Consider the following 26,118-nt stretch of genomic DNA (forward strand, 5'->3'; position numbering starts at 1 on the left):
CTGCAGTAGCTTGTTTTTAAAATGGCGGCCTGGGGGGCGTTTCATCAACACTTGTCCGCCGACAACAGTCAGCACTGACTAAATTTGACCAATCAGAGGCCTGGAAAATAGTTGGTGACCATACAATTTTCGATGAAAATGATATTAGTCGGTGAACACCACCAACTAATTGTTTCATGAAACGCCCCCCCCCCCGACCTTCTAAATCGGATAGGTACGTCAATCGTGTCTTTATTGCGAAAGCAGTGTTATCACGCTTTATTTTTTGCACGCCATAATGATTTTAATAAAAGGCTTAGTATTGGGTTTAAGGCTCATCGATTCTATTTGTCCTTAAAGAATGTAAAGGTCCTTGAAAAAATGAGAATTTTTTGGTTAATAAAATGGTACGTCATAGGTTAACTCAACCGTACGTCATTCGTTAAGAGCCTAGATATATGAAAGGATTGACACAAAGGAAACTGGTCATGTGAATAGACTGTAACAGAAACTACGAATAAGTTATTGACTCTAGTAGACTCTCGTCTACCGAGAGAACTTTTTTACATGACTGCTCTGAAAACGAGGAATAATATCCAAATTGATACGGAAAACTGTCATTGGTAATAGGGGTAATTATAACATGTACTTTAAGCTTCTAGTAGGTAAGCTTTCGACCATTCCTATGGACTGATACAAGCTAAGTGATTATACACTGGAGCGAAGATAGTTAATATAAGAGTCTCTATTCAATGAAGGAATCATTTTTCAAACTCACTAATGTGGGTATCATCCCCTTGAATGTTGTGTCCGGTATATTTAGGCGTATTCTGCTACTATATATTGATATGGAATGCCCAATCTGAGGGCTGTTTTGTGCTCTTTAAAGGTCCCATTTGCAGGCCAACAAAATGAAAATGTTAAATTCCAACGGCATTTGAAAGATAATACTAATTTAAAACTTCCCGAAAAAAAGAGGGGGGGGGGGCTTGAAAATGTCTTTGGAAAATAACGACTATGAGTTGTCGAATCGACTTAAGAGCTTTAGAGCCAGTAAGTAAGAGTCTGATTTTCAGACCATTGTACCGAATGGTCGTACGAAATGGGTTATTGATGTAGACAAATGCTTATGTACCCTTTACAGCTCATTTTATGTATGTTATTACCAAAGAAGAAGACAAGCCAGTCAGTCACTCAATAGTGTCTGACAGTCAAGTTTAGTAAGTAAACGGGTTTCCTTGCATAATTTGAATATTAGGACACTGCTAACGCTTAAATTTCACAGATGGGACATACATGACATATTCATAATTCCTGCAAAGTTCTACAGAATTTGATGTTGGCTGCAAAAGGGACATAATATCTTTTAAAAGAGCACACAATAGGGGCAGTGCAATTTAAATTCCAAGGAATGGATTATCGCTCATTTTTTATCTAGAATGTTCTTAATTGAATTGAATCTGAGAAAAAGTTACCCAATCCCTTTGATAACAAATTGCAATACTATTATGATAAGAATATCCCTGTAGGCCCAGGGGACCTTGGATAACGAAAGGTTTATTGAAATCCATACAAACACGAAGTCGCCTTTAAAAATTACACATACACAATCCAATCACAATAACTTAGATACATATAAAATAAATCGCAATAAATTAACCAAATTGGTCCGTTTATCTCGTAGTTTATATTTTTCTGATAGAATTAAAAAAAGGCCAGTTCAAATGCTAATGAAACTTGGAAAATCATCACAGAGATTATGGGAACAAAGACAAATCCCCCACCCACGGATAACATGACTCTTAATGATACTAAGATACATGATCATAATCTTTATGCAAACTCATTTCATTAATTTGTTACGAATATCGGACCTGAACTCGGCAGCAAAATTAACTGCCTAATTGTTTATTTCTCAGAGTATCTTTCAGAACACAATCAAGTGTCTTTCTTCTTAAACCTACATCAACGAAATTATTAACTTTGTCTGATCTCTCACCAGCTCATAATCCCATGGTTGCGATATAATAAGTATTTCTCTTTTAGAAGAAATAATTTATCAACTTGCTATGCCTTTAACTCACATATTTAATCACTCGTTATCACAAGGTGTGTTTCCTGACTTATTTAAAACAGCTAAGGTCAATCCAATCCAATTTTAAAAAAGACAATCCCCATGAAATTGTCCTATTTGCTGACGACACAAATATCTTTCTGTTCTCACAAAGACCTTAACTCATTAAGAAATATCTTAAATCAAGAAATTGATAAATTAAGTCCAATAAGCTTTCTCTTAAAAAAAAAGAAGACTCATTTCATGTATTTTAAACACCATTCTCATAAAGGGACCCACTAGTATATATTAAGAACGATGATATGATAATTTGATTTGATTTATTTACCAACAGCAATACATTTCATACAATAATTTACATATACAAGAAGAGAAACTATTGGTTGGTAAAAGGGGCCAAAGAGAGAGAGGAAGATTAAGTCCAAGTTTTGGGTGTAATTATGGATGAAACTTGACATGGAATAAGAATCTACACCAAGTTACAATGAGCATTTCCAAAAGCATTGGGATAGTTTCCAAGTTAAAGTTTCTTCTCCCCATCCAAACTTTTTCTTATTATATATGTATAATACGCTAGTACTCCCATACATAAAATATTGCAACATCGTATGGGCTAAATTGGGTTCGACTAAAATCAATTATATTTTTGAATTACAAAAGGGAGCTATCCTTATTTGTACAGGATCACTTTTTTTCTTAAATTAGTGCCAAAATTGACGCAAATTTTAGATTTCCCTTTGTAGGTGACCCCTTTTTCAGAAAGTGCCCTTTTTCGTTGGTGCCCTCACCCCCGCCCACTTTGAAAGACGCTCCGCCGCACATGATTGGACCCAACGCAGTATACTTCGCTTGCTATGCTCTACTTGAACACTCAGATTTCAATAATATAAAGCGGATTGACGCCCCTGCCCAGAAGGGCGTGTACATGCGATTGCAGTGTGCTTCGAGCACTCGTTGGCTTCGACCCCGCCCCTCCCCCTTAAAAAATCCTGGATCCGCCGCTTAGAAATGTATAGTTTTACCCATTTCCTCTTAAGTATAAATTGTTGATCGCTCGCAAAATTTAAAGTTTAATTTTCATAATCTGTTACTGTGCGATAGGTCGTACGACGTTGGTGTCCCCATCGCAATTCTTTCAAATAAAAAATCCACGTAAGAGGCATTTTGAAAGTTTAAAGAATAGTCCATCAAATTCCAGGAAACTGGGTGTTCTTTTTCAGGAAACTCTATTTTAACGAGTGAAAGCACTGGTGGCTCTTCTTTATCAGATCTAGACCTAAAACAAGCATCATGATCATCATTATACAAGTATTATAATGATGGTACTATATGAGAACTGGAAAACCGATCAAACCGATCAACATTGCTAAATTTTGTTTCAGACGTAGACAATCTATTCCTAAATTTACAGTTAATGTCACAAAATTGCAAATAAATTCATAATGTTTGATGAAACTTATCATTTCCTTTTGAAAATAACAATTGTTATATATTGCTTGTTTATGATCCACTGTCAAAAAAATACTTACTGTATTTTATATTACTATTGTTGTCGAAAACTGTGAACTTGCAAAAGAAATGCAGAAGAAAATCAAATCAAATCAAAATCAAATAATAAGGCTTGTTACAGGGTTTTTTTTAAAGAGCCGTCAATGCTTCCACTCGTTTTTATAGATAGAGTGTCCTGAAAAAGACACCCAATTTCCTGGAATTTGATGGATGATGAAATTATGTGATATGATGAGGAATTTCACTTGTCGGGATTTCTTACATTTCTATCATGATACCCCCTCCCACCCCCTGCCAATCGCCTCATTTTGAATTTCTGAACATATGATCAGACGATAGAAATCTCGCGAAATAAATGTAATTTTGTAAGGATGTTCTAGATCACTCAATGTTCGTGGATCTGACAAAAGGGTATATATCATCCGTGGTGCATGGGTTTGAAAAAAGGGTATGTTCTTAAACGAGCGAAAAAATTTCCCAAAAAGGGGTCATAGATTCACAATGTCCGCAAACATGTGAATCAGACAATCAATGAATGCGCTCGTTTTGCAAAAATAGGGTACTTTTTGTGAAAGTGTACACGATAAGCCCAATTTTTATATATCAAGTTCATCAAAAGTTAATAGTGCGGACCTTTTAAGATACTATGTCCCTTTGGCAGCCAACATCAAATTTTGTAGAACTTTGCAGGAATCATGAATATGTCATGTTTGTCCTATCTGTGAAATTTAAACGTCAGCAGTGTCCTAACATTCAAATTATGCAAGGAAACCCGTTTACTTGTTAGACTTCACTGTCAGACACTATTAAGAGACTGTCGGACACTATTGAGTGACTGATTGGCTTTTTTTCTTCTTTGGTAATAACATACACACAATAAGCTGTAAAGGGTACATGAGCATTTGTCTACATCAATAACCCACTTCTTGTAATCGCCAAAATTAAACTGATTGAATCTTTGCGCAGCATAAAGCTTACGACCATTCGATACAATAGTCTGAAAATCCGACTATTACTTACTGGCTCTATTGCTCCTAAGTCGATTCGACAACTTATAGTCGTTATTTTCCCACGCAAAGACATTTTTAAGCCCCCCCCCCCCATTCTTTTTTAAGGGAAGTTCTAAATTAGTATTATCTTTCAAATGCCGTTGGAATTTAACCTTTTCATTTTTTTGGCCTGCAAATGGGACATAGTACCTTTAATGAAACTAGGAGTTTCTCTTTAGGTGCATTAAAAAAGGAATTTGAAATATATTGTGATATATATAGTTCTACTGTTATGCATTAAAAAGTAAATATATCCATTTGTTTATTATGTGTCAGACGCGAATAGAAATTGTGAAAAGTTTTTGAGAAATGATGATTCCGTAGTACTTAATAATTATTGTTTATTGACAGGTTTTAGAATCGTCAAAACGATGGTAAAAGGTCTCAGTTTCGCTGAAAATCAAATACAGTGAAAGGCATTGGACACAGATTTGTAAACATTTAATACATATACATACGGAAGGAATGACTATTTTGTTTTAATCTGTTGGTCGTCAAGTCTGATTATGTAGAGAATGGGAAAACTCAAGTTTTTTTCATTCTTCATCTTAGTCAGACATCAATCTCCCCTTTAAAATGCAACCATACGAAAATGACTGACAGAAATAAATTGCTGGAAACATGAAAAGTCATCTACTTCGTTTTAATGTTCGATTATTCGAATATTATAAAAACATACAAAAATAACCATGCTCTATATACCACATGAGAATCACTATAATAACCAAGACAGTAAATTTCTTACAATGACGTAACAATTAAAAGCATCCTTTTGGGGGGATGAAAATAATGAGGTATATATTTTGATTTGTAAAATAAAAATCAAAGAGTTCATGCTCAATATTTTGGAAATGTAACAAGGAACGTGTCAGAAGGGGCAAAATCTGTCTTTCACATTTATCAACTGAAACTTTAATGCTTTTTTCAGACTTGGCATCTTAAAACATAGCATATATTTTATCCATGACCACTGTAAACATTTGATATCAGTACATACAAACATATCATTAAGATGCCGTGTAGATGTTTTACTTAAAATTGCACACTTGTTTATTATATTTATTTTAAAATAATTTAGAATGTAACAAATTTAATACCAATTGAATTTGACTGGATATTTTTTTTTACGGATAATGCATCATACTACCACTCAATTTGGGTTTACTGTCTCTCTCTCTCTTTCAAAACCTTTCTCAATTTTAATTGTTGAACAATACGTTGATGTCAGTTGATATATGATTTTTGGTCCTGTGAAGTCCAATGTACCTTATAAATATGTTTAAATCTTATTTTACATATTTGTCATTATTATACGACATCGATTTATTAGTATTAAACTTGGTGGTACTTGTATTCAACCTTTTGTACAGGGTATTAAATTTAATTATTAATAATTATTGTCAATTTTATATTGAATTAAAGTGCCGTGTAAACGTTTTACTTAAATTACACATTTGCTTATTATATGAATTTCAAAATAATATAGAATGTAACAAATTTAATACCAATTGAATTTGACTGGATATATTTTTAGGAATAATGCATTATTTCCATCACTCAATTTGGGTTTACTGTCTCTCTCTTTCTTTCATTATCTTTCTTAATTTTATTTGTTGAACAATACGTTGATGTCAGTTGATATATGATTATTGGTCCTGTGAAGTCCTATGTACCTTATAATTATGTTTAAATGCGATTGCTTTTGAGTGTGTTTTTTTCCTTCTTTTCATATCTATGTATTTAAAGTGTCAATTTATACAGTTTTATTGTACAAAGTATATATACATATAACTATATTGTGAACCATTAATATGCCTGCCTTTTTTACTGTATGAAATCCAACTCATGGTTGCAATAAATTAATAAATAAATTAATGATTTAATAATAAGATTGGAGAGCCTCTTTAAGGGGGAACTTCTTTCAATTCTGTTCTATAGGCCCTGTAATATAAAACAAATTACGATTAATTGTTCGCCTCTAAAGTTAATCTTAACTCCTCAGAGAACTTTACAATAGGGTAACTTACAATTGCGATCATGTTATGGATATATAATAAGATTCAGTTGCTTGCAGCTGGAGTAGAAATACAAAAGCCTTTTATGTTTGATAGTAATAACATCGATTTTTGCGTGACAGGACCCAGAAATGTTAATAGCCGTATGATTTTAGCCAACGATTAATTTACCAATATTTTTCTGTAATAGATACCAAATCAAGGTAGCTGTTATACTTCCTTCTTCAAAACCCTGGTAAATCTTACTAGTACATACACCTTTAATACACAAGTCAATGAAAAGAAGAATTTTATCTGACTAAATTACAATAAGAAACCCGGTCCCATACTAAGACAGGCAGTTTGATAACCGCTAGAATAGCCTAACCTATACAAGATATGCTCACCTCATAAATCAGTGTAAGACTCTGATGACAAACATTTAAAATCTTATGAAAAACTCGAAAAACAAAAGAATCTCTGCTAAATATACGCATAAAAAACAAATTGAAATATGATAATCGTTCATTAAACATTTAAAAAAAAAATCACATCTCTTAGAATTCAATTTTCCCCGTGTTATATCAACCTTTTTTTTGTGGTGAGGGTCAGTGCCTTTGATCAAGGAAGCCTGGCCAACCCGGCTTGAGTTGGGCACAATATGGCTAGTACTGCTTTGTCGGGCAAGCACAAAACCATAGAATGTACGCCATGTTGTGACCAACTGAAACCAAGTTGGCCAAACTCGGTAAAGAAGAATGGACTGTTGGGTGAAGATAAGAATAAGAAGATTGGAAAGGAGAATCCAAAGATAGAAAGAGGAAGGAACAAGGCGAAATGGAATGAAGTAAAAGTAGATACACATCATGTGACGATGGGAGGAACTCGAATAATGCTATTACACTATCAATAATGATCAATAAAAAACATGGGGGAAATACAGAAAAGACTCAACAAACAAACAACAAGTCAGATAAAAAGACGAATGTTTCTGATATCCAAATAATTAAGCTAAGGGGGAAACGGCGTGATAACTTGGTTTTAGTGTCATGACATTATACCGGTCTGCGACCATTGAAAAATTCAATTTTCACAATTTTACTCGAATTAGTAAAGATATTGCTCAATTCATATGTAGTCCTACCGTTGACTGTATCTGTTAGGCATCACTTGAAAGTAAATTAGAAGTTTAATAGAATAGGATTATCGATAGGAGGAAATGATGCAAAACTAGGAATTTATATTTCAAGTTTCCAACCTATTTATCGTAGATCAATGTTGGATGTTGCTTTGTGGTCGTGGGATGTTGCCTTTTGTTCCTTTTCTATCGTAGAATGAATTCGTTGCGATGGTGATCGGGATATGCCCTGGCAACCGGGTTCGATAATGGGTATTCTAGAGCCAAACGACCCTGATTGGCTGAATATTCCGGGGCTAGACGAAAGCGATTGGGATATTTCACGGCAAAAGGATGGCGATCTGGATATACAAGGGCTGAACGGTGGTGACCGGGATATTCAAGAGGCAAATGATATTGTACGGGGTATGAAAGGGCCAAACGAGGGCGACTTGGATATCCCAAGCGATGTCGGCCAAATTCTAGATCGTGCCCCTGATCGAAATGCTGACTGGGTGGTTCGTCGAACCCGTACACGGCGTTCGAAACAGTTCCTATTGGACCTCTATGGTTTCGGTATTGCGGCCTGTCTAAGCTCAAAGGATACTTGTAACGGTAGTGATCATTATGGATTTGCCGCGTGTCTGTTTTCTTTGATTTATTTGCTGATATCTGACAGCAGATGAATAAGAAGAGCAACGCGACGAAGAGGACGAAAATGACACCAATGACGATTGAGATAATGACGATGGTGATCATAGAATCGGTTTTTTCAACTTGGTCTGTAAGAAACAAACAAAAATGATAAGTTACAGAAATATACAATAAAAATTAAGAGAAAAAGCACAAAGACACAAAAGAATTGTCGATGATTACTTCCAGTGGCTTCCAATGATTGGATGTAATGCCTTGCCTCACCCTTCGCCTTACAAGAGGGCTTGCTTTCGAGCACCATGTAACTCCATGTACCCAACCACTACAGCCATCACTTTACCCCCCCCCCCCCCCCCCTAGGCTGGTACATCAAATACACTCAGATAAAAAAAAGTGACACCCACACTATTTGGTGATGGAGAAACGCACACAGCTATATTTCTACATAGGCCTATAACGGTGTGAAGTCCACCCCCTCCATCGAAAGGCTTATGCACACACACACACACACGCGCGCGCGCACACCCACACACACACACACACACACTCACACACACAAAAAAACGCACGTACGCACACACACGCACACACATTATTCAACAACAATAAGTCGTGAGTATAATTTTTTTTTTAAATTACTGCATACCCCACTGCCCTGTATATCACTATTTTACCTTTCTCACACACCCTTCCCGGGCCCGCACCAGTAGGTGAGATATCTGTGTACTCCAGAGGACAAGCGCAGGAGAAAGTTCCAGGCTCGTTGGTGCAAGCCGCCACCAGGGAGCAGTCATTCAGCTCGGCGGAGATGCATTCATTCTGGTCTGAGATGGAGAGAGAGGGTGGTGACAGAGAGAGGAGTTGACAGAGAGAAAGAGAGTGGAAGATATAGAACGTGAGAAACAGAATGAGAGGAGGAAATATTTTAAATAATCACCAAACAATAAAAATATAGTCACAAGTTGCTTAATGTTGACTTAGAGTGTTAAACCTGTATTATTTCTTTGTAGAATTAATATGTGTAAATATCAACATATCAAATACAGAGCATATTTGAGGTGATTGGTACCCTTTAATGAAGAAACATCGATAACCTTTCGTGCTTAGTTGCTTACCCTCAATGATCATGCTATTCGGGTCCACACCAACTATATCCTGACCCGCAATGAGGGTCCCGTCGCCAAGGCCTTCCATGACCGCGGTTGTGATTGCAACTTTTGCCGTTCCGTCCACGACGAACAGGTCAAACTCTGCGATGATACTACCGGCACGGAACGAGGTAAAAGACACATCCAATATATCCGGGATTGCAGAGAGGAGCTTGGGAATAAACAGATATGAAAAATGTGATAGAACAAATTGGATTAACAGCTTTATCTTAGAATAAGAAAGGATATTCGTATTAGTCAGCATTTCCACATTATAGTTGATAGGTTGCACGTCTAGCTAACCTTGAGCCACAGGATCAGGCCTCTTCAAAAGTGATATGACATTTACATCAGGCAGAAATTTCATTAAGATGTAGGGTGGTGGGGTTAGAGTTAGAAATGTTTGGTGCAATATTTTTTCTTCTTTTCTTTCAATTCCGGTTGCTTTCTCACGAGTATAGAGGCAAATCATCCTCAGTCCCGTATATTTTTTGTCACTATCCTGTGTTATGTTTTACATCTTCAAAACATTATTATTCTAAATCTATCATCATGATAATCACAAAAAGATAGTCAAGCGGGAATTGGAGGAGAGAAGGAGGAGGGCAGGGGGGAGGTTACAGTTTTAGACATTACCGTGCCTCGTAGCTGTTGGGCTAATTGTTGAAACCCGTCCCTTAAGCTATCGGCCAGAGCAGACGTGTAGAACAGGGGCGATCCGTTGAGAGATATGAACCTAAGCGAACCTTTATAGATTCCAATCGCTTGAGTAATGACAATTAAAAAAAATACAATGTCAAACAAAACAAACACATATCAGAATATATAGAATCACATAGGTATTCAATAATATATTAATCTATATGTAATCCACAAATATAAAATATAATATATATCAATATAATATATCAATTCAAGATATCCGGGGTAAGAATATGACTGATGTACCTTAAGGAAGAAACGTTTCGTGGCTCACGAGGCTACGCTGGGTAGGCAAGACTTAGAATTATTATTACTATTCTTATTATTATTAATATTATCATTCATATTATAATTATTATCATTATTATTCTTTGTATCTTTATTATGATTATTGTTATCATTTCTATCAAAATCATTTTCACTATACTATTATTATCATAATTATCGTCATCATCATCATCGTCATCATCATCATCATCATCATCGCTATTGATAAGTCCTCCAAACGACCATTATCAAACTCAACCGGCTCTAAAGGCCCAGACTCGTCGATATTATTTAGCCACCAACAAATAACAAAATAATGAACATAGAAGAATGAAAGAAATGAAAGAAAGAATGAAATATATATATATATATACACAGATAAGAAGAGGGAGAGAGAGAGAGAGAGAGAGAGAGAGGGGGAGTGCGGGTGGGGAAAGTGCGCGTGGTGTCTAACATGATCTTACCCTGGCATATTCCATTTCCTCTGCGGTAACCCTGCTTGCAAGTACACAACCCAGATATACTGCAGAACTCGTGATTTATTGTAGAGCATCGGTCTTCAGTTATACAGGACTCCAACACTAACATAGAAAGAGATAGAGAGTGAGTGTGTGTGAGAGAGAGAGATTGTATTTCTTCCCATTGCAAGTACCACAGTTTCCAATATAATTGAGAAAAGGGGTAATTTTGTTTTGAAATCATTTTGTGTGTGAGAGCCAGGAAGAGAATGATTACTCGAAATTGCAAGTTATCGTGTGACTGTATAGTAAAATTCATCAATTAGACTTTTTAAGACTTTTCTATAGATTATCCGATTTTGATCAATATCTTTTATCTAAATTTTTACTTTTCTACAAAGCGTTTTGCTTTATCATGACAACCAAGTAACATGAATGAAAATGATCTTAATAAAAAATGTGATCGATGGTAATTGCATAATTTTGCCAAAACAAAAGCATATTGTTGATAGAAATCAATAACTCATGTTGTAATACATGTATGAGAACTGTTCAGAAAATATGATGATAATGTAAAAAGATACTTACTTGTTTCACAGTTCTGTCCTTCATAGCCTGGAGCACACTCACATGTAAATCTGTCTTTGAAGTTCCTACATGTACCGCCATTGAAGCATGGTTGTGAGATGCACTCGTTGATATCTGATTTTATGGGGGAAATTCATTGAATATTTGATAATGTGCATCAGGACCCTGTCTAACAAAGAGTTGATATCAATCGCAACTATTTACATAAGAGATAGAAGACTGCAAACTTGCGATTGATTAGAAGACTTGCGATTGATTTGGATCAATCGCAACTCTTTGTAAGACAGGGCCCAGGTCTTTTTTAAAATCTATAGTGGCTTTTTTTTTTTGCTCCCGAAAATTTTCGCTCATTGGGGGGGGGGGGGGGTAGATATTAGCATTAACTTTCTCTTTTTGGCCCTCGAAAATTTGAAAAATCGCACCCCCCCCCCCTTGTGCGCCAGGGGAGGGGGCCCATCTCCACAAAAGGGTAAAATTAACGTGTTTTTACCGATTTTTTTCCCCAGGGGGGAAGGGGTGGGCCCTCCTAGCCCCCCCCCCCCTGGATCCGCGACTGCCTCCTACATACATTCTCTATTGTAGGAGCTAGCTCCATAAATTTGACGATAAAGAACGCGCGTGCGCGTGTCACAACTATAGGTCAAAACATTGACAAATCCCTCTCTATACGCTATAGAGAGCAGCATCCTTTAGGCACCTCTCTTGCAATAGCCTATAAGCGTTAGTTTTGGCGATAGTGGAAAAATATTATTGATTATCACTGCCTACCTGCACATAATCTTCCAGAGCTCCCAGTAGCGTCTACATATCCTGAGAGACAAACACAGTTATATCCACCGACTGTGTTCGTGCATCGGGCGAACGGAGAGCATTCATTTAAGGATGAATTACTGCATTCGTCGATATCTAAATGAATAAAGAACGTGATCATAAAGACTGTCAAAACTCAACTAAAGTTTTTTCTTCAATAGCTCATGTATTACCTTCTTAAAATAATAATATGTCTATTTATATAGCGCAACTATTATCTGCATAAACTTTGCTGCACTTGATAAGGTTTCATATTATTACCCCGGCTGTGGTTGAGTCGCCATGAAAATGCGCTAAATCATTCAAGGAAATTCATCCTACCGGGTACCTATTTACTTCACCTTGGTAGAGAGTTAAAAATGTAGATTAATGTATTTCCAAAGGACACTAGTGCTGAGACTGGACTCGCGAACAATGTGATCCACAGTCCGGTGATGTGTCCACTAGACCAGGACACCCCTACTACGTGGAATAAAAACTACGGTACATAACTAGCGAAGGGGTAAGGCCTATCCAATGCCAATCCCAGCGAGAATGGAGCAGAAAATATGAATCTAGTATCAAGCAAAAACAAAAATGACAAAACAAAACAATGTAGATAGTCAGTGGAGATATATCTTTGGCCAAGTTAGCTTCTGAATCTTTCAATCTGCATCATTATCTTACCAATACAGACCGTTCCTTGCCCATCCGTCGGATCCCCCTGATCTCCAAAGCCAGGCAAACAGGAGCACTGGTAGGAACCAATCGTGTTGTTGCAAGTAGAATATACAGAGCAAGCGGAGTATTCCATTTCATCGCATTCATCCAAATCTGAGACAGAAAGATGGGTTTTCTATATGTCATTGGAGCGTTTATTAAATAACTCTTTAGGGGTTTGTAGGGGTGTCGTGGTCGAGTGGATTTGTTAGCGGACTGTGGATCACAAGGTCCTTGGTTCAAGTCCCACCGCGGTACTAATGCCCTTTGGCAAGACATTGATCTACATTTGCCACTCTCCACCCAGGTGTTAAATGGGTACCCGGTAGGATGCGAAAGCTAATGTGGTTTGATTAGCAATGGCGCTTGTAAAATGGCGACTGGATGGAATGCTCCCCAAGGAGTGGAGAATGTGCATACCTTGTGTGCGGGTAAGCATGAATCCGATGACCGGGGTAATAATATGTGCTGCGCCTAGAAACAAAGTATGAGGCGCATTATAAATGTGAGCTATTATTATTATTATTATTTAAAAAACACAATCGCGAAAAATCAACCCCAGGCAATTTCATTACAATGACGTATTGCCTAGTCCGGGCCAAACAATAGGGTATATTTGGAAAGTTACCCCTGGAATTGATGTGTCCAACAATCATGGAAAAGAGGTCTACGTTATAAAAAAGTAGGACAAATATTAGGACCTACATCAATGGAAACCGGTTTTCATTATCTACAGGTTTTATTTTCATAATTCTGCTTTAATTCCTAACTAATAACATACGTAACTAAGAAATAATGCCCCCAAAAGCAGAATATTGATCGTGATTTCGAACCCTAAACCTTCAAGTTTCCAGACTCGCTAACCACAGAGCCCTGGCCCATCGCTTACCTTGAACAACGATAGAGCTAACATTCACGGTGTAAGATGTGTATCCAGACGACAGATCTTCGGCGGCAAACAAATAAGAATCCGTCATAAGATCATAAATCATTACGTCATCCGGAGTACTACCTGCATCGAGAACGATGTCTATCTCTACTCCGAGACTCCCATTGAAGGACTTGATTTCGACACTGAATACGGAGTCAACAAAGATCTCCCATCTTGATAACCGGTGAAAAATCTGAAGGAATTAAGCGGGCAAATAATGAGCATTCCATTCATGGCATTTTTAATAGTTAACATTAGGTTTGATTTTTTTTTTCCCGTCTTTATATGACAAATTCAAGGAAAATCGGAAAATAATTAGCATTTGTAGCGTTTTTTATAGTACAATCAAAAGTGAATTTGCCTTTCTCTATGAACTCGGCTGTGTTACGGCGATCCGGTCCGGCATGCTGTTCACTTCCACATGGGGACCGCTCTACGTTGTTCAAACATTCCTCGACCCACATAACCAACTTTGTGAAAGGCCTAACTTAGTACCAATATTACCTGTATAGTCTACACTTGTCTATGACTCCCGTTTCTGAATAAAACATGAAATCAACTGCCTTCAGAACTCCTGTTCAGATTACGAAACATATTATTGTCTTTTTCGCATATTTCAAATTGTGAGGCTCACGTCTTTGCGATCGTGCGCTTTGCTTTCTTAGTACTCTCATCACACTTTGAAATAGTATGTCTAAATCTTCAACCGGGAAGTAAAATTAGTACCGACATTCATTTTTATTCAATCTCTATCCGCATTTAAAGGCATTGTTTAACAATGTTAAATCTGAGATGCATCGTGTAAGTGTTATTGATGTCTGTGATATGGTATAATATTGAAGCCCTAAAAAAGGTTGTACGTCAAAATGATCACGAAGTGCCTCAAAAAGTAAAACTCTTTGAGTGACCGGTTTTACCATAATCATTTTCCCCTAAAGACTGTAGTGTTATAATAGCCGTTAGCAAAACGAAAAATGAAATTTCGATTTCCAGTCATAAATATCTTGATATCAGACAGGCGATCGGCTTGTAAAAGCCATGGGATTCCTGATTGACCTTAAGTTATAATTATGATTGCAGCATGAGCTAAATGCAGGATTTCGTTTCAGAATTTCAGGCAATGTTACCGAGTCATTAAAACGAATATTTAAACAGCATATTGAATTTTAATGGTAAAAAGCATTTACATGCCTGGTAAACAGTAGATGAAACTGCATATTTCTTTGAACACTTTAATTCTGCATTTCCAAAAAATAATGCATAATACCGTAAATGCAGCGTTTGGAAGTGGCAGATTTCTGTTTAAGCTATGTTTGTGTGTATGTGTAGTGGTGGTTATCTTACCTGACTGCTAAAAAAGCACAATGCTTGTTAGTAAGCAACCATAAGACCCGACGGCTTTAGGTCCACTCCGAGAGACCTGGTAAATAGGATTAATGCCTAATACCAAAGGGCACACGCGCATCGCCTTGGTTCCGAACCCGGGTCGCCGGATTACGACACCACTGCTCTACCAACTGAGCTATCTCGCCTCCTAAAAGTAAAGCGTTAAACATCTGATTGATTGATTGATTTTTTTATTTTGTTGAATTAAAATGTAATAAGATGGATGTTTTCATACCGCATACTCTAGTTCTCCTCTGATTATTTCATCACTTGATTTGAAAGTGTCAGGGTATATTGCAAGAGACCCGTTGACCTCTGTAATTTGAAACCACATGTCGAATCGTCTCGGAACTGGAAGAAAAAAGATCATTAATTGCAATATATATTACAAGTAACAGCAACAACATGAAAAATAATAAAAATAATAATCATAATAATCAGAATAATCAGAATGGTATAATAATGGTAATACTCATAATAATACTAATGTAAAATTTACCCATGAAGCCTGTCATGGCGAACCTTCGACTAAGAATTGAGGACATCCAAAAGGTCTATTAAATAACCCTTCCTTTGTTTCAATGTCACCTTGTCCGACTTTATGAGAATCCTAAATTTCAACGATATTATTTTTATATTTATATGCGTTGGTGTAGATATTTTTACACCTATAGTGATTATTATGTTATAAAACCAAAACCGAGTAGCTATATAATTCCAACAGGCATTATATAATTGTCTACCTATCAAATGAAGTTGTATTTTCATGTGATAATACTTACTTTGACAACCTTCTTCTGTTCTGATCCGACCGTGTCCACAGCTGCACAGCCCATCTTTGCAAACCTCATTCTTTGCACATTGATTTGATGTGGAACAAACGGTTTTACCTGCGATATAGAGGAAAATCAGTTCCAGTGTCTTTTCTTCGTGTCAATGGAGTCCAAAATATTAAGGTCTATTAAAATTCGTTGAAGACATTGATATAACTACTACCTGATTGCTCTGTATTTTAATCTGAATAATATCTTAAGCATTTGAGGAATCAACCTAACTGTCATCCGCTCACTTCACCTCGGCGGAGAGTGGTATATGTGGATTAATGTATTGCCAGAGAATATTAGTGTCTTTGCAGGGATTTGAACCACGTATTACTAGCCACATAGTCCGGTGATTTATCCTCTATACCTAGACACTCCCACTGCTAGTCTTTACATGCATCAATGCATCAAACTTTGGTTTTTATGCTCTCTTCAACGTACCGTAATCGCAGTGGCGCCCTGCATATTCTGCGGTGCATGTACAGAAATAGCCCGTTATTATATCCGAGCAAGTCGCTCCATTGTTGCAAGGGTCACTGTCACATTCGTTGATTTCTGTGGGGGTAATAGGACAATTTATCATGTCACAAAGGCTTATCAAATATCTACTTGTTTTTATGCAATTATACCTCTTAATTTATGAAGATGAATGTATAAATTTTATCTGTTGGACAGATCAGGTGATAATTATATCACACAACGTGAAAAGAGTTTTTTAATTAGAGATAAGGTTCTGTTCATTCCATTAAACTGTGAAGAAGAAATTATATCTTTTAGTTGATGAAGATGAATGTTAAACTTTAATTTGCCATGTTACCAGTTAGCACATCAGGTGCCCGGTAAAAGGTCGCGTAGTGTGGGCGCTGTAAAAAAAAGGGGGGGGGAACCGAGAAAAACGCTTTTGAAGTTTTAACACCTACTTCAAGTGCTAAGAACGACGATGTTTCATTGTTCCATGTAGCCAAAACTATTCTTAGAGAAAGATATTTACCTTATTTATTTTATTCTCAAATTGCATTACGTTTTGCTGGAAACAAAAAAGCCCGAACGCGCAATTTAACTCCCAGCAAAAGGTTATGTAGCGCTACGCGAGGTTTTGCCGGGCAGCGTAATTTTTCCCCCACTTGAGCTTTTCTAAAAACTTTTTTTGTTGTTGGTACTTTCCTAAAAACTTTGTGCAATATATTTAACTAATTACCATGTGGATATTGTAAATCGATCATTTACTTCTAATGAACAAACTTATCTTCTATTTATTTCAAAGTTGAGTTTTTAATTTGAAATATAATCTTTTGCAATTTCGCATTTTGTCTTTAGATGTTTACAATGGTTTTAAAATAATCGCTAAACTCCTGATGTAATTTGAACAACCCATTTTTCTGAAACTCACATTTGAACTCTTTGGTTTTCTGTTTATATATTTCATATTTTATTTTTAATTTATGCCAATCTATGTTCAATGTAATTGATATGTATAACTTTGTAATTTTGCGTGTTTTTATCTGTGAACTGTATCGCAATCCAGCCTTTTACGGCTGCGAAGATATTTTTTAATAAACCTTGAATTGAACTTAAATTGAGGTCCCTTATTAGAAAGGAAAAAGGGCACGTATCATTGTCAAAATGGAAATTATCAAAGGTGAAAACGGGGCACTTCGTACACCCTCAAAAAGAGGCACTAACCAGGGAGGAAAAGTCAGCCATGAAAATAGAAAATGGGTCTTTGTCGACGGAAAAAGGGCCGCATCAGATTTTGATAGGGGCATTTATAAGAGGTGAAAAGGGGCATTTATAAGAAGTAATAAGTTCCTTATTAGAAAGGAAAAGGTGCACGTATCATTGTTAAAATGAAACTTATCAGAGGTGAAAAGAGGCACTTATCGCACCTGAAAAGGGGCAATGACCAGATATGAAATGGGGCACTTATAATAAAGGAAAATGTGCATTTGTTGAAATAAACTGGGCAATGACCAGATATTAAAGGGGCATTTATCGGAGGTGAGGGGTGTACTTATCTGAAGTGAAAAGGAGTAACTTCTCGTACCTGAAATGGGTCATTTACCAGAGAAGGCGCACTTATGAGAAGGGGAAGGGGCTCTTTTTTGAATTGAGAACTTATCATTAGGACAAGGAGCACATGTGAAAATATAATTATAAAATATATAATTATTAAAAGGGGAAGGGGCACTTCTTACAAAGGAAAAGGGGAACTTGTCAAAGTTAAAGAGGCCTCTCTCTCAGATTTAAATAGGGCAATTATCAGAGGTGAAGGGGGCACTTATCAAAAGTGAAAAGAGGCACTTCACATACCTGAAAAGGGGCACTTACTAGAGATTAAAAAGGGCACTTATGAGAATGGAATATTGACAATTATTGCAAATGAAAATGGGAACTTGTCTAAATAAAAGGGGCAATTATCAGAGTTGAACAGGGGAAGGGGCACTTTTGCAAATTAATAGGGCACTTGTCAAAGTAAAAGGGGCACTATTCCTATGTCAAAAGGGGCACTTCTTACAAAGTTAAAGTGGCACTTTTCGAGTGCATGAAAAAGTGGGGGGCACTGTGCCCCCCCCTGCCCCCCGGGAGGGCCGACTCTGCACAGCGTGAATTTAAAAAAAACATATATAAATTAGAGATAAGGTTCTGATCATGCCATTAAATTGCGAAGAAGAAATAACTGAAAGAAAAGGTTGATAATGTAGCCCTTAGAATTGGTGTGTACAGTGAAGTGAAGTCAAATATAAAGGATCCGTTATTTGGAACAACTTTCAAGAATCACTCAAATGATGTCCAACATTATCTAGTTTTAAGCACATTTAAACCAAAACAAATAACAAGTTACAATATACTTATTTAGCTTTCATTAATTCTGTCTGTCCTGTGTAGTATGTCTCAGTTAATGTAATGTCTTCATTGTCAATATTTGCATTAATGAAGATTTTACTTATGGGTTTGTAGAAAAAAGGGACCAGCCTTTGCCTTTGCTAGTCCCTCACATCCCTACTCTACCATTAATTATTTTTACTGTTACTTTTGTTGTTGTATTTGTTCTTATATCATGACATATTTTATATATATTGCATTTTATATTATTGTATTTGAATTTTATATAGATGTAAATTTGTTATTGGATGTGAAATAAACTGAACTTGAACTTGAATATTTTGAATAAAAGGGGATTAGAAGAGCAATCTTTTGGAAATATTTTTCTATGATATTGTTTCACTCAACTATAAAAAGAATTAAAAAGCTCGCAAATCCTTGTTCACCTTCCCCAATATCAACCTTCTCTTAATCATCCAAGTTGAAAACATCATTTACATCAGTCAGGCTCTATCGATCTCTGTGGGGCATTTTAATTCTTCCTCACGATGTATAATAGGCCTATAACAGTTGCCATCTAAAAATCTTTATTATCATAGGAGAACTTAAAAATATAGACCAGTTTTGGAAACGCCCCCCTCTCAAAAGATGAAATGGAAGCTCTTATTACCAATCAGGTGATAGAAAATCTTTGGACTAATACGTGATGATATAAATTTTGCCGGGAAACCGACTACTAATCGATATATTTGGTAAATTATTATATCAATCTGGACCGGATAGATATCGCGCACGTGTCGTGTAGTCCCATATACATCTTTCTGTGTACAGTGCTTGTAACTTTACCAAGACTGGGCCAAATTTCTTATCATTTTGATGATTCAAGAACCTTGCAGTACACACCAATACTTATAAGGTAGATGATTAACCTATTCTGGTCGATTCCACAACGTTTTTGACATTCCGATCGCATGACCAGAACTGGACTTTACCTTTAACCTTTTTTAAAATGTAATTCGTCGAATAGTCTCATACAAAATACTTCTGCTTCGCTGCCTAATATCTATTGCATAAGATGCCCGGCTGTATTTAGACGTGAAACGCTTTTGAATAAAATCTTCCTTTTTTTTCCTGTCCAATTATGAAGAATAAACTCAAATTAAATTAAATCAGATCAAATCAAATCAAAATTTTGAGGGTGCATCGCCTGCAAGATAAACAAACTCTTTCTCAAGCAAAAATCTTAATAATATTTTTTGTGTTTTTCACTAACCTTTGTCACATGTTTGTCGCCTGTAATCATTGGTTTGTAGTCTACCCAGAGGCTATATATATAGAAGACAGTCACAGATAAGAAAAGCAAATACCCAATTATATATTATTTAAAAAAGTGTGTACACAAAAAAATGAGATGCAAGGTAAACTTTCAACACGATTGCAGACACTTCCAAACTTCAACCTTAGGCACTTTCAATAGCCTTATACATCACATATTGAAATGTGAAATATTACGTAATCTGAGGAGTATTTCTCTTGATATTATAATAGGGTATAGAGATTGCCCTTAAGTGGGTTTCTTGAAAGCCTTTCTAATCATGTTATACTTTCCCTTCATAATTTGCCTCTCGATATTTAAGATATGAAATTTATAACGAATACTCGAATAATCGAATACACAGTGTTATGTTCCCAAATGCGCATCTTTCTATATTTTGGTGACAGCATCTTTCAACAATGTACATATTTCTTACAAATATTTTGGACTTTGGAAACCTTTGTCTATGTTCTACTTTATTGTAAGTGAAATAAACACTTATAGCTTAGACAGATACCGAGATGTGATTGGTCCAGAGCTCGTCACGTCATATTGATTGCGAGGATCGTAATTGTTATATTTTCCTGGCCGGTCACATTGACTAGCTGGTGAAATGAATATATTTTTAATCAATGCATGTCGCCCTCTTGAGGACATAAGGTATTTTTTTCTCGATTTTTTTTTTCCTCGGAATTTTTTTTTTCGTCTATTTTTTTCTTCTCTATTTTCGTTCTACATTTGTTTTTTTCGAAAATAAATAGAAAACAATTTCGGGCAAAAAAAAAAGGACCCCCCAAAAAAAATTGATATTCAAAGCAAAGGCTAATATAACAGATATTGACTGGCAGAGGGTATATAACATTCTTCGGACCTGAAGGGAGTTATATTCTTCCTCGTGACCATATTATAACTATAAATATATAGCCACTTGGGAAAATATAACTCCCTTCAGCGGTCAAAAGAATGTTTTATATACCCCTCTTTAGAAATCTAGCCCTCTGATTGGACAACATTGCAGTCGTTATTTTAGACATTCCCGCCTACCAGTCAATAGTCTTTTGAAAAGTGCCCTCATACCCGCCTACCGGTCATTAGCCCTTTTAAAGATGCCCGTTGCCCCGGGTAACAGGCCGCATAAATGAATTGTGCTCAGATCCCCATTGGTTTACGTGTTAAAAATTTCTCTGTGCGAGCGCGGACACCATACAGTGATTTTTGTCTGCGATTCCCAAATGATTGAAACCTTCAGTCATTTTTGCAGCGAAGATAAACAGACAGTTTCTCAGATTTTCCGTGATGTTTTAACCAATCTTTACTCAATTAAAGGATAAGGTAAAAATTCTTGGTAGATTTTAGTTTCAATTCGGCAAATAAAAGAAGTATCGACTGCTTTAATATTCGAGGTTTGGCTGTACCCAGGCGCGCCGAGGGGTCATGACAGGATGTGCGCACGTTCCCGAGAGCCTGTAAAAACAGCCAGGCCTCTCAAAGCAGTCGATATCTCTTTACTAGTACACCCCCTGTCAGTCAATATCTGTATACTATTTTATATTACGATGTAATGTGACTGTGACATGACCTGGGATTGAAAAGTTTACTTGTTCTTTCTTGTAGTTACTACTATGATTTTGAATTTGGAGGAGTCATATACTTGTCCATAAGCATAACCAATGAAGTCTCAATTCTCCCGCTTTGAAACACATCAATTATTTGGTTTGTAAGTTGGTAAACAAAGAGATAACATTTGATTCAACTTACGAAAATTGTTGGGCAATGATCATCGAACATAAACGCACCACCAACACTAGATATATCCGTCTCGTTGAAGCCGGGAAGAGAATCAAAATACTGAAGTAGAATAAAATAATTTAGAAAAAAGAAGCATTATGATTATTCCTTTGTGCCATTTCAAATGTATTATTTTCCGCATGATTGATGGATCATTCGGAAGTCATATACTGATACAACATTATGATTTAATGTTCCAAATCGTAACACGATATGAGAAAGATCAAACCGTCACACCATGTTACTTGCCTTAATCACCGTGACACCAATACACATTTGATTTCATTCATTGGAATAATGCATTATCATCTTTTTTATCCGTTTTCATTTTAAGCCAATAACTGGAAAACTAACAGATATAGTGTTATCATATACAGTAATAATAACAATTATAACAACAACAGCGATTAGTACAGGATTTCCCGGCGAAATTCGCGAGTTTGTCATTCAAATTCATTTACTTTGCATTTAAGTTCAATTTTCAATTTTTGGTATTCAATTTAGAATTTTGGTCGAAGGTTTTCATAGATCTGTCATTTAATTTAAAAACTGCTCAACTAGCATTCAAATTAATCGTCACTTGTCGAGGCGTCTTTTTTATCATTCAAATTAACACCTGTCATTCGTATTCGAATTATGTTTATTCAAGTTAGGAATGTTAGGGGGAAGAAGTACAACCCAGAAAAAAAGAAAAAGAATGAACTATAAAAAATGTGTAATATACGAGAAATGTATATGGACCATCAATTTAAGTGCACAAAGTGCTAATTGGAATGCTACAAATGAATTCGAATGCTAAAAGTATACCTTCGCGATGTCAGAAATCGTTTTGCGCCAAATCGAATGACCAAATAGCGAAAAAAGCACATTATTCATTAATTTGAATAAAACATACATAGATTCTAACGAAAACTTCATAGATTTGAAACTAGAAAAAGGAATATAAACCCAAGGTATATCTGACAGCAATAAAACCGTCGAATTTGAACGCAAGACAAATTAATTTAAATGACAAACTCGCGAATTTGGCCGGAAAATCCTATATTAACCCAGAAATTGCCAGGTACCCATTTACACCTGCGTGGAGAGTTGACATATGGATTAATGTCTTGTCAAAAGAATTAAGTGCCGGGCTGGGTTCCGAACCCTCAACCCTCATACAAATTAAAATCTTCTCCGACATTGAATTCTAAATCCTTGTTGGTACCTGATATTGATCCGGCAGTGGTTCATCGTGCTTTATGTTAGAACAGAAGGCAGCATTGCTTTCAACGTCACAGAGCAGTTCAAGGGAATTTTCGCAGTACGGGCTTAGAGACAACCCTCTTCATGACAGACCACGAAAAAGAAAGTAAAAAGAAATCCAATGACTAGCAATAAATAAATTGAAACAAGAAGTGTTCAATATATTGAAGGGCCTGTAATCTCTGTAAAAAAAAATCTCTTCAGTTTCTCAGTTTTGTTCACAAGAAGTATGATACTAATTAAGAGGTATTTTGGATTAAGTACAAATATATTTAAATTGCTCTGGTTTGCTTGTAGTTACATGTACATATATAACTAGGTTGAATTTGAATTCAGTATACGAAGGCCCAATCAAAAAAGCAAAACTGGTTGCTTGACATAGTTATACTTCTTTATTTATGTATCAAATTTTATCATTAGTATGAAGTAATATATTCGACATTGTTGTGCGTATCGATATGTTTCTCTATTTTTCTCATAAAATACCACATTAAACTATAAGTATTATTTATCAGTCGCTTCTTGTTCTTGTATTGGTTTCCTACTCAAGTTTCTTCCCCACCTGTTTCTCTGAGTGTCCATCCACCATTTACAACTCTTGTTGACAAAGCCACACCCGAGGTCACGACCCCAAGTGAATGGGTCAGCGAGGTCATAGTTCACCTTATACCATCCGGTATCTTCGAGGAATGCCAAAGTGAAACGAGAGAATGTTCGCCCATTAGTTAAAGCCGGCCCCATCGACTCGGTCTAACAAACAAAAGGTAAACAATAAGTGCTAGTTATTAATTTAACCTTTACCCTTTATCATTAAGCTGATTAAGTTGGGCAGAGACACCATAACAAAGGTGCCAATGGAGGTTTTGCAGCACGGGGGTTGGCAGAACATAGGTTTGTATAAACATAGCGGTATCGGAACATACGGATGTCAGCAATTAAGGGTGTCGGTCTTGGAACCTACATGTAGGAGTGTCGAACATGAGGGTATTTAAACGTAGGGGAAACGGGACACAGGAGTAACGGAACTTAGAAATGTCGAATTGGCGGAACTGACAGGGGTCTCGGAACATTGGGATGTCAATTTCAGAAAATAGGGGTCTCGGGACATGGTGCAAAAATGTAACAGATACAAAAGCTGTAACATCTTCAACATTTTGATCGAAATTTAGATTATCATCATCCAATGTAATACATAATTTTACAGTTTAAAACGAAAAATGACATCTAAACAATCCTACCGGCATCAATCGGGACTCAAAATGACTGAGAGCACTTCCAGATGGAAACCTTCCATAATCGTCCTCCAGTTCGACTCCCTCAATGGTATCACATCCGTAGTATTCACGAGCTTCTTTCTACAATGATGAAAACATATATATATCTATATTTTTTATCCTTTGATCTGAGCAGCATGTGTGTGTGTTTGTACGTGTATACATCCATGTGTTTATGCATATATCATTTAGTTCATATATACGTATATGAAGAGTTTCATTACAAAAGGAGCTAAATCCACTTTGGGTACTTCTGAGTAAATCGCCTTTTTTATTTCTCCACTTTCCCTTTAGCCATGTACCTTCATGTTCATATATATGTTAATGGTGTCACCCTGGACTAATAATATATGATAAGAACAAATCTACCAGATATTTCTGATTTTTACCATGTCTAATTAATGACTCATTTTTTTTCATTGCACATGTCCGTCTAATGACGCCGTAAGGTAAATATGTATATATATATATATATATATATATATAGGCGTGAAGAAAATGGTCTAGGAACACCCGTTGTCATGTCAGAGTTGAGAATTCTCGCACTTTTATATATATATATATATATATATATATATATATATATATGTGTGTGTGTGTGTATGTATGTGCAGATGTGCGCGTGTGCGTATGTGTGTGTGAGTATGTGTGTGGGTGGGTGAGTATGTTTGTGTGATGGAGGGGGCAGGGAGGGGGCAGGGAGGGGGCAGGGAGGGGGCAGGGAGGGGGCAGGATTGTTCCAGTAAAATTACCTACAGATTTGTTTAAGTTTGTTTTGTAATATATATTAGTGAATAACATTTACAATTGACATATTATGTTTAGGTACTTATACGTTTACTTTGTTGCTAAGTTATATTATACTGCAAATAAGTTTGTGTTTAATTATGTTTATGTAAAAGCATCAATATTGAACACTTTTATTTTATTCAATTGTATGTTATGGTTTGTATTACTCATTTGGAGAAATAAAACAAAATTGTTTTTTTATTTAAAGTGTGTGCGTGTGTGTGCGTATGCGTGTGTTTGTGTGTGTGTATTGTTCAAGAACAATTTATGATTATTTTATCAAAGCACTGCAACAAACGTAAGATTTGCAGGTAAGGGATGGGAAAAATGATTATGATTTTATAGATAAAGAATTAAAAGAAATATTTGTTAGACCAAGAATTACTATACTCATTAGAAAACAACGTGAATTTCAATTTAAATTTTTGCATGGAGCCATAAACACTAATGAGCATCTTCATAGATTTGGTTTTGTTGGTGATAATTTATGTTCGTTTTGTAAGCAGGAAATAGAAACATACAAACATTTATTTTTATCTTGCGGGAGCGTTCAAAGTAAATGGCAGGCTTTAATACAACTTTTTGAGTTAGATGAAATGAAAGATTTAGAATGGCGAGATATATTTGTTGGGTTGGTAGGTAGTTCATACAGAATACAAATGTGTAATACTATCATTTTCATGGTGAAGTATTTTACA

General features: G+C 36.1%; 1 protein-coding gene across 2 annotated transcripts in view; it reads right to left on the minus strand.

Annotated features, from left to right (window-relative positions):
• Positions 1-7,146: 7,146 nt before the first annotated feature.
• LOC755833 overlaps positions 7,147-26,118 on the minus strand; it is a 37,428-nt gene continuing 18,456 nt past the window's right edge. The window contains exons 9-25 of one of the 2 annotated variants that reach the window (XM_030997435.1): positions 24,596-24,712; positions 23,920-24,107; positions 23,320-23,437; positions 22,083-22,172; positions 20,283-20,334; positions 16,628-16,741; positions 16,148-16,255; positions 15,601-15,716; positions 13,938-14,172; positions 13,016-13,162; positions 12,308-12,445; positions 11,540-11,653; positions 10,958-11,074; positions 10,161-10,288; positions 9,492-9,696; positions 9,051-9,200; positions 7,147-8,504 (exon numbers count right to left, since the gene is read on the minus strand). In XM_030997435.1, coding sequence (XP_030853295.1) covers positions 7,930-8,504; positions 9,051-9,200; positions 9,492-9,696; positions 10,161-10,288; positions 10,958-11,074; positions 11,540-11,653; positions 12,308-12,445; positions 13,016-13,162; positions 13,938-14,172; positions 15,601-15,716; positions 16,148-16,255; positions 16,628-16,741; positions 20,283-20,334; positions 22,083-22,172; positions 23,320-23,437; positions 23,920-24,107; positions 24,596-24,712 — 2,712 coding nt within the window. In that variant the 3' untranslated portion in view covers positions 7,147-7,929. The remainder of the gene's footprint in view (positions 8,505-9,050; positions 9,201-9,491; positions 9,697-10,160; positions 10,289-10,957; positions 11,075-11,539; positions 11,654-12,307; positions 12,446-13,015; positions 13,163-13,937; positions 14,173-15,600; positions 15,717-16,147; positions 16,256-16,627; positions 16,742-20,282; positions 20,335-22,082; positions 22,173-23,319; positions 23,438-23,919; positions 24,108-24,595; positions 24,713-26,118) is intronic. The other variant, XM_030997436.1, reaches the window with a different exon arrangement.

The sequence above is a fragment of the Strongylocentrotus purpuratus genome, unplaced genomic scaffold (assembly GCF_000002235.5).
Source record: "Strongylocentrotus purpuratus isolate Spur 01 unplaced genomic scaffold, Spur_5.0 spur5_scaffold_4, whole genome shotgun sequence".
Taxonomy (NCBI): domain Eukaryota; kingdom Metazoa; phylum Echinodermata; class Echinoidea; order Camarodonta; family Strongylocentrotidae; genus Strongylocentrotus; species Strongylocentrotus purpuratus.